Source organism: Mya arenaria, chromosome 8 (genome assembly GCF_026914265.1).
Source record: "Mya arenaria isolate MELC-2E11 chromosome 8, ASM2691426v1".
Lineage (NCBI taxonomy): Eukaryota > Metazoa > Mollusca > Bivalvia > Myida > Myidae > Mya > Mya arenaria.
The window spans coordinates 34998415-35008661 of NC_069129.1; the positions used below are offsets into that span (position 1 = coordinate 34998415).

Here is a 10247-nt window from a genome sequence, read left to right on the forward strand (position 1 = left end):
TTTTTTTCGCATTTTACAAACTTTCATAATTGAATAAACGAGTTCAAAATGTATATTCTGATTGGCTGACATTCAATAGCCCCGCCTCCTGCCGATGTTTCCCTATTTGGCTCTTCCTAATTATATGATTAGAAGATGACCGATTATGAATACACAGGTCGTCTGCTCACTACACAAATACACAATTAGCTGTCTTATGACTTCGACAAGGCACATGGGAAGATGAAAGGGCAGTACAGCATATTTTAAGAAGTCAATGGGGGCAAGGTGACACCTAGCGGGAACACTCTTATCATAAGTATTACGTAATTTGTCTCAATTATGACAGTGGATTAAGGGCTGCCGATCTTTCATAATGATTTTAATTGTAAAAAGGGCACTACAGGAAGAATTGGCGCTAATAGAGCATTTGTGAAAAGGGCAGTATTCAAAAAGGGGGCAGGGCGGTAAGAAAAGGGGCACGGGCGCTGCGCCATTGAAAAACGGGCTAGCTGGAGCACTGCTTTAGCTACCCCAAGAAAGGGGTTGTGGTATGCCCAAACCCTCACCAATTCTTTGCGCGGCTCAAAGTGCTTGCCTTTTTCAATATTCTACTCTGCACTTATCTTAGCTTGAGCACTGCACTGTTAAGATCTTTTTTTAGATCTTGAAAGACGCAACAAACTAAATAAATGCTACCTTTATTGCAGCAAGGTAATGAGTTCCAGAACGCTGTATTTAACGAGACGATCAACGTGGTAGAGCCTGATGAGGGGTTGGATGGGGAGACGTTCTTCCTGTACTTGTTCCTTGTTGCCATTGTAGTACTTCTCATCTTTGGCGCACACCAGCTTCTTGCAACTTTTGGAGTAAGTTGTTCACTGTATTATATAGATGCACTGTAATATAGTCAGGGGTAATACTAGTTAAGGGGAGGGAGCAAGAAGTTAAACAGAAAAGCTTACAGAGTTATAACAATTGTTCCAATAAATGGTGGGGGAGGGGGGGGGGGGTCCAAAAAGTTGAAATAAAACTCCCCACTTTTGTTTTGAAAAAGAATATTGGCTAACAAACTGTATTGTGATTGGTTTATGTCTCAACAACATCTCCTTAACTGATAGGCCAATTTTGATGAAACTGCACCAGGATGTTCTGTGGGTGGTCCCCATTAAAATTTGTTCAAAGAAATTAATTCCATGCAGAACTCTGGTTGATATGTCAACCGGAAGGAAAAACTTCTTGAAACATTACACATTTTTAGCTTGACTATTCGAAGAATATGGAGAGCTATACTACTCACCCAAGCGTCGGCGTTGGCGTCACACCTTGGTTAAGGTTTTGCGTGCAAGCACACATAGGTTTATATCTCAGCAACTACTTGAGGTATTGCATTGAGACTTCATATGATGGTTCTCAACCATCCAACCTACTTAATTAACCAAGTTAAGATAACTCTAGTTTGCATTTAATGCAAATAATAGGCCTTTATGATTCGACTTAGAAATTCTGGTTAAGGTTTTGCAAGCAAGCACACATAGGTTAATATCTCAGTAACTATTTGAGGTATTGCATTGAGACTTTATACAATGGTACTCAACCATCCAACCTACTTAATTAACCAAGTTATATAACTCTAGTTTGCATTTAATGCAAATAATAGGCCTTTATTATTCGACTTAGAAATTCTGGTTAAAGTTTTGCGTGCAAGCACACATAGGTTAATATTTCAGCAACTACTTGAGGTATTGCATTGAGACTTGATACAATGGTACTCAACCATCCAACCTACTTAATTTTCCAAGTTAGATTACTCTAGTTTGCGTTTAATGCAAATAATTGCCCTTAATTATTCAACTTCAAGTTCTGGTTAAGGTTTGCACACATAGGTTAATATCACAGGAACTACTTGAGGTATTGCATTGAGACTTAATACAATGGTACTCAACCATCCAACCTACTTAATTAACCAAGTTTAGTAACTCTAGTTTTCATTAAATTAAAATAATGGCCCCTTTTTTATTCGACAGAAATTCTGGTTAAGGTTTTGCATGTAACCACTTTTAAGTCGATACCTCAGTGAATACATCATGTATTGCATTGAAACTTTACACACAGGCTCCCAACCATTTAACCTTCTTATTTAATCAAGTAAGATTACTCTATCTTTCATATTACATAATTTTTGCCCCTTTCTTATGCGACTTAGAAATTCTGGTTAAGGTCTTGCATGTTAGGACACATAGGATAATATCTCAGCAACTATTTGATGTATTGCATTGAGACTTTATACAATGGTATTCAACCACCCAACTTAATTGAATAACCAAGTTAGATAACTGTATTTGGCAAACAATGGCCCTTTATTATTAGACTTAGAAATTCTCGTTAAAATTTTGCATGGAACCACATTTATGTTAATATCTCAGCACACCATGTATTGCATTGAAATATAATCTTACAGTGATCCATGCAATCCTTTCATTGAAAAGCGGCGGAATAGTCGAGCGCACTGTCTCTGTGACAGCTCTTGTTCATCAAACAGTAATTTATTAAGCACAGGACTACAAAGGGGCCATAACTTCAAAACTACTGATGGGATTGAAATAAAAATTTGTGTATAGATAGATGGCAATGAGAGGAAGAGCAGTGCACAGGCACAATAATCCTTCATGTATTAAGATAGCACACCCCTTATGAAAATCTCCACTTGAAACTCTTCAATTTTAATGCTTAAGCCCACGTAGTAAAGCATAGGACTACTCATCTTTTGACGGTTTCAAGGTAGCGGCTGAATCCATCCAGAAGCATTTTTTTCTTTCAGAACCGAACATTTTTTAACAGAAGTTTATCACCCTGTGGTTGGTTGGTCGGTGTAGTTTTGTTTATAATGAACTGCATACAAACACCTCACCATTTCAAATGTTTATAAACTCAGTCTTCTCCATAATGAAGGCCATCAGTAATCGCAGTTAAAATCAAGGTCATGGAAGAACCTTTCATGCCTACATGCAGTTTAAGCAAGGAAGGTTTTATTGCATTTCATCAACATATATACTGCTCTATTAATTTCTCCTCTTTAAAAAAAAACAACTTGTGTCGCTCAGCATAACTCAATAACTTACATTAAATGATTGCCAAATATGCTTGTGCACTGCACCACAATTAAAAACCTTCATTTTTTTGTCAGCAATGAAACTTCTAAATTACTCAATGGATTTTAATTAAACAACACTTTAAGTTAAGCATGGTTAAGTGCAAATACAATTCACAATAACCTCGGAGTTATGACCTCTTCTCAATGAAATTCTTTGCCATTCATGTGTCCAGGCGGCATTCAGGGGTATTTGTCACTCTCGTGACAGCTCTGGTTATTTCTAAATCTACCACCATATCAAAAGGCAGGTTTATTTTTGGACCGAATAAAATGTTTAAAATGTTGACTAGATTAAACATGTTTAATAAAAAATAAGTGGAAAACATGTAAAATAAAGCAAAAACATGGCTTAATAAATAAAATCCATAAAACTTATTTGATTACCAATTAACTCCCCTGATTTTGTAAGATTAGTTATTTGACATCAGTAGAAACACACTCAGCTTTAATTCTTGCTTGGTTGTCAAGTTGTATTATGGAACAGATGTGTTTGGCTTATAATCTGAGATATCTGTTGTAATTATTTCCTATGAAAATTCCGATCAAAGAGAGGTTAACACGCGCGCACACACACACACACACACACACACTAATTGGAACTACTTTACTTTGAAAATTGACCCCTGGAGCCTTTCAAACACTACAAAACATTCACCCATGTATTGAAGTTTATATTCTGCAAAATCCACATAGTCAGGGAGTTATAATGTATGATGAAATTCCAGAAAAAGCACTTGGGAAAGGGCAAGTCTGCACCCAAGGTAGAGATGGGCACCCAGAAGACAGATGTGGACTACAGCTGGCTGCCACAGGAGACACTCCAGGAAATGAGTATGTAGACCCAACACCCATACTCTCAACATAAAAAAATGGCTGGAAAAAAAACTTACTATATAATTAATGTAATACATACATGTAAGCTATATGAAGATTGTCATTTGTTTTATCTGTAGTATAGTTATATATTGAAACTTCGATTCTTGCAGACAAGTCCCCAAAGGGATCACCGAGGGGTGGGTCACCCCGGAAACGAAAAAGCAAGCGTGGCTCCGGAGAAGAGTAATCTTTCCTTTTGAGGAAGTCAAGGAAAGAGTTTCAAGTTTCCCAGTAGCCAAGGAATATGAGAGCTTCACAGATAAACAGTATATGATAGAACTTTTCACAAGAAAGCATGTTGTCCTGTTGTAACGACTGCTATGGCTTAGGTATTTTGCTTGTGGTAATTCTGTGTCTGAATAATTCTAAACTTGAAAGGGAAGTATCATTAGTTTGAGAATTGAAAAATAATGTTTTACAGAACTTAAACCATTTTCATAGGGAAATAGCTTTCATCTTTATGTACCGGTACATAGACATTACATTACTTATAACTATATTTCTGACTATGATTCACCATCTTGCTCTTTATTGTTTGTTTCAGTGTTTTAGCCAAATAAGTGACAATGTGATTAATACATATTACCAAATGATGATGCAGACAAATTGTTCCAAGTTCTTTTGAGTGAATGTTTTATCACTTTTAATTTCTATAACTACTACAGTTTGCTAACACAATCATGACTTGTAATGCTTCACCAATTAACTAAATGCAGTATCTTTTTTCGGAAACTGCATTGAGTTCAGTATTGGGAAAGCAGTGCAGTTTCTGAAAATAAACGCAACCTGGATGCAAGCTTTACATTATGTAAAAAAATAAGACTTTTTGGTATTTTTTCAAACAGGTGAAGGTTTGATTTCTTTCTGTACATGAACTTTTACTTCTACCATATTTAATATATGTTTTTAAGATATACATGTCAATATTTTACTGGCAACATGAACTGGTGTTCCAACAACTTGCTATTGTTGTACATGCCAATTTTTGAGATACTAATTGGAATAATGGATCATTTACACTTACTTTCTCCATATGACCGTAAAAGTTGACCAGTCCCGTGTATGTTTATAAGTATGGAAGGAAATGTTATGCTTTTAAACATGTAACTTGACCATTCCATGTATATTATGTATTAATGTTCATGTATTGAACATGGCAGCTGACAAGTGCTCAATCATTGTGTCATATGCCACATAAGACTGCATAACAACCCTAAGGGTATAAATGCAATACATGGTATCGGCAATCTACATGTACATACATGTAAAGAGGGAACATTGTCAACAAGATGCATATTATATCTAGTCAAGATGGTAATTCTGCAGTTCCATAGAGAAAAAAATCAGAAATAAGGACAAATGCTTGTAAATTCTATCCATATATTGTTTGTTTTTCAAGTTGGTGTGAAAGATATTATTAAATTTGGTATAGGTACTGGGTATTTGCACAAGTATTTAAAGACATCTGTTGGATATGGTGCTTTATGAGCTTTATATCATGGATTGTACAAAGAAGAGTTGTAATTTATGAAATATCTATTTATGTTTTGCAAGATTGTGCAATAGAGAAATATGATTGGTTTAATTGACATTTCTGAATGATTTACTAGATGTTTGTCATAATAAAAGGATTAGTGTTTTTGAAATATTTGTACTAATTGTTAATACAGAAGTTACTGTCAGAAGATTTTTCATAAATTAAAAAAAAATGTGTGAAACTTTGAACTTATTTTGTGCGGGGGCATTTGGCTGGACCGTAAGTCAGTCCCCGCTATTCCCCGGACCTGAGGGCCGTTGTTACAATTGACCGGTCCGTACATGTAAGTTGGTCAAAGGTCACGATGATTTTTAAGGCAAAAAGTTTGTCCAATGATAGCTACATATTGATAGTATGCGTGCAGGGCTTTTTCTATAGTACCCACGGGTCCGACTATCGGACCCGTTCCCAAAGCAAAATATATAAGATATTTTTCCCAATCTTCAGAAATCCCAATCCCAAAAAATTTTGTTTGAAGTTATTTTTACCTGTACTGGTTCATTTTCAACATCCTAATAAATTATGTCCTGTGAAGTTTTTTTGGTAATTGAACTCAGAAATCATTGATTTTCATCACATTCAGAGATCGGAAATACGAAATATTATAATAATATCTGTCATGATTTATTGCAATAGATATTTACACCCCAAGGATTGATATTTCAGCCATTGTGGGTCTTTTAAAGGGGGGAAAAAAACTAATATTAAATAATTACCTAATTGTGGGAGACTAGACAGCTTTTTCTTTTAACTGTAAAATTTCCCAATTTTGGCATTTTTACGACGCAAAATTTCCCAAAATGTCTAGGGTCTTTTTCCCAAAATGGGCAGAAAAAGCCCTGCGTGGTTGTATTGATGTTGATCGTAACCACAGACATTGAAGGGCCTTTCAGAATGCAAAGGTTTCAAGGACCAAAATAGTCAACATTATCCAATCAAAAATGTCTTGTGACTCTGGTGATTGCAGCTATTTGAAGATAATTGCATTTTAGTTGCTAGGAAATGAATCTAATCCACTTTATTTCATTATTTTATTGAATATCTTTATTTGAAAATATATCGCCATAAAATCACAGTACATTATTGATTGGGTAGTCCGGGGCATTTTGACACAAAAAACGTACTTACATTGTCGACAGACTTCCAGGTAAGACAGGACCAACTACACCATAGACAGGTTATTGATGAAGATTTATGAAATATATAAACAATTAAAAAACATTTGTAATTTTGGGAGAGTTTGTAATTTTTAAGCAGAAATGTTTGCATTCACCGCAGTTGTGTAAGGGAGTGATCATCCTTGTTAAAATGAACTTTACCGGAGGGAAAAATTTACATTCACTCGACTTTTACCACAAAACAAAACAAAAATACGTAGATTCCGGACATTAACATTAACGACATCGATTTTGGACAACCACTATCGATTGTCGCCGACATAGCATTGTCAGCGACGATTAATCGATTGTACTCGATAATTGTTTCATCACTAGTTTTAACAACATCAACGTACGTGGACCAGAAGCGTGATAAAAAAACAACTTGCATAGCATGTAACAAGTAGCATCATGGACTTCTTATATTACTATGAGTGTGTACACCGAGTATGTCTTGGTTGATAAATCTTTGTCACTAATCTTTCAATCGTACAAAAAATGCGTATATTTCCCCATTCCGAATAAATGAGACATTTCTATACTTCTTGACAGCTTAGACCGATATTTGTTTCCTTTCTTGACTACTCCAATCGCAACATAATTTGGTTTCGTTTTAGTACCTAATTTTTAACTACTAAAAGTAATAGAAACCCAAGTTATACGCGTTCACCTAATTACTCCGGAGATGAAATGTTCCTTTACCGAGCTCGATAATATTGTATATTCCATTTGATATACATTGTTTTGTTCCAGATACCCTGCGTAAATACATAAAAACCATTCGTATGAATCAATAATTTCAAAAAGTAAAATGTGAAACAAATATTCTATATACATTTGGCAGTTCGCTTAATATTTCGTTCATGGCGTGAATGGGAGAGTTTCTAGATAATCCAGCAGAGTTATCTCTGCAGCACCCCTGACAAATAAGAGGTATACACCTGTATGCTGGCTATCTCTGTGTAAAACTAAACCCGTCCCTGCATTTTTTATGAAAAACACTCGATTAGTCCTTCATACATAAATACACCCAAAACTAGCTCAATCTGATAGTCTGTGTCAGGTTTTCCAGTTTCACTGCCAGTCACCAAAGTGCCTGTGCGTCTGTATTTTCTAAGGCGTTTTGGCCCAAAATGCCATTTTTTGAGTATTTTTCAACTGAACCTGGACTCAAATGGCATTCTATTAAAGCATCAAATGGGGCAGTTCTACACATCTTTGCACACATTTCAAGTTCTCGCAGTCAATTTTTCACCAAATTTGGACATTTTCAGTGCTCGTAAGATTGCGGACGACTCAATTTAAAAAAAAAAAAATAGGCGAAAGTTGTGAAATTCAGGAAATAGCATATTTTGATCAACCGGACAAGATTATAAGTATCTTCCATGGCCGAGATTGTAAGATAGGTTCATTCCGACCCGAGCGTAGGGTGTTTTGCGGAAATGAGGTTTAACGAGTTCCGCTAAACACCCTGCGCGAGGGTCGGAATGAACCTTAACGAGTTTCCGCAAAACACCCTGTGCGAGGGTCGGAATGAACCTCACACGAGCGGCTATGCTTTTCTCCCACCTCAGTTAAACAAAATTTAGAAAAAATGTATTTTTTTGCTGAAACTCTTGTGCTTAGTGAAAATAATTGCGTATGGATATGCAATTATTCGTAGTTGTCATGGATATGCGCACAGTGATGCACATTATGTTAATAGCCAAATAGTTCTAAGGAGAGTGAAGCATTATTTCTTGAAAGGTGCGTGAAAACTGTTTCATGGTAACATTTGAAGCGAGAAATAATTAATCAGCGTTCTAAATATTGCCATAAGACAAGGTTTCCATGATGCTACAGACGACAGTTTTCGACAAGGGAGGTAATTACTATGCGGCGACCATAAAAAGGAGTTCCGTACTAGACGGGCATTTTATCTTCGCCCGTGGGCAAGATAAGAATTTCTAGCATTGTTAAATTATTGGATCTACTTATCTGAGGTGGGAGAAAAATGCATTTAATTGTGAAAATTTGCCAGAAATAGTGAAATGCAGTACATTTCCTGCCGACTATTCGAAGAAGGAGAGCTATACTACTCGCCCAAGGGTCGACGTCGGCGTCGCCCCTTGGTTAAGGTTTTGCTTGCAAGCACACATAGGTTAATATCTCAGCAACTACTTGAGGTATTGCATTGAGACTTGATACAATGGTACTCAACCATCCAACCTACTTAATTAACCAAGTTAGATAACTCTAGTTTGCATTTAATGCAAATAATGGCCCTTTATTATTCGACTCAGAAATTATTGTTAAGGTTTTGCATGTAAGCACACATAGGTTAATATCTCAGCAACAACTGGATGAATTGCATTGAGACTATAAAATGGTACTCAATCATCCAATTTACTTAAATAACCAAGTAAGATAACTCTAGTTTGCATTAAATTCAAATAATTGCCCTTAATTATTCAACATAGAAATTCTGCATGTAACCACTTTTAAGTCAATGCTTCAGCAAATACATCTTGTATTGCATTGAAACTTTACACACAGGCTCCCAACCATTTAACCTTCTTATTTAATTAAGTAAGATTACTCTATCTTTCATATTATATAATGTTTGCCCCTTTATTATGCGACTTATCAATTCTGGTTAAAGTCTTGCATGTTAGCACACATAGGATAATATCTCAGCAACTACTTGATGTATTGCATTGAGACTTAATACAATGGTATTCAACCACCCAACCTAATTGAATAATCAAGTTAGATAACTGTGTTTTAAATAATGGCCCTTTATTATTACACTTTAAAATTCTGGTTAAAATTTTGCATGTAACCACATTTATGTTAATATCTCCGCACATCATGTATTGCATTGAAATCCAATTTAACAGTGATCCATACATGTTTCGCCAAAACTTTTCAATCCTTACACTGAAAAGCGGCGGAATAGTCTCTGTGGCAGCTCTTGTTAAACAAAGCAATTTGGTCCCTTTTAGGGTACACACCACCATTTTCATTTCCTCTATAATTCAATGTGAAATGATTATTTTTAGACAACATTTAAAGGCATTTCGGGCGAATGCAGACTATGATAAACATATATATTCTTAAAGTTCAAGCTTTAAATTACCTTTTAAGCCAATAAAAAAGGGGGGTAATGTTATTCGTAAGAAAAATATCTCCACTTGAAAAACAAACTCTAAAAATTGCACAGTGCGCCATGACAGTTCTTCCAAAATGACCTTTCAACTATAGGGCAGCAGTTTATGCTTAAATCTCTATTCTAAATGATAAATCAAGCAATAATAGATACTCTAGGTATAAAAGTTTCAGGAATAATGATATTTTTGATTTACAGTGTATTGAGAATGTGAAAACATGTCTATTAGTCATAAAAACATTATTTTTTTATTGAGAATTTTCCACACAACGGAAGTACATATGACGCAATGGTGACGTCATACCTACAGCTGGTTTACATTGAATTACAATGGGAGAGTGCAGAGTATGTAATCAACTAACCTGATCTAATTAATAAGCTTCATATTGCAAAGTA

General features: G+C 35.5%; 1 protein-coding gene across 1 annotated transcript in view; it reads left to right on the top strand.

The window, feature by feature from the left end:
• Positions 1-5720, top strand: part of LOC128242732 (translocon-associated protein subunit alpha-like) — a 43031-nt gene extending 37311 nt beyond the window's left edge. The window contains exons 6-8 of the mRNA XM_052960000.1: positions 690-848; positions 3859-3964; positions 4120-5720. Coding sequence (XP_052815960.1) covers positions 690-848; positions 3859-3964; positions 4120-4196 — 342 coding nt within the window. The 3' untranslated portion in view covers positions 4197-5720. The remainder of the gene's footprint in view (positions 1-689; positions 849-3858; positions 3965-4119) is intronic.
• Positions 5721-10247: the final 4527 nt, after the last annotated feature.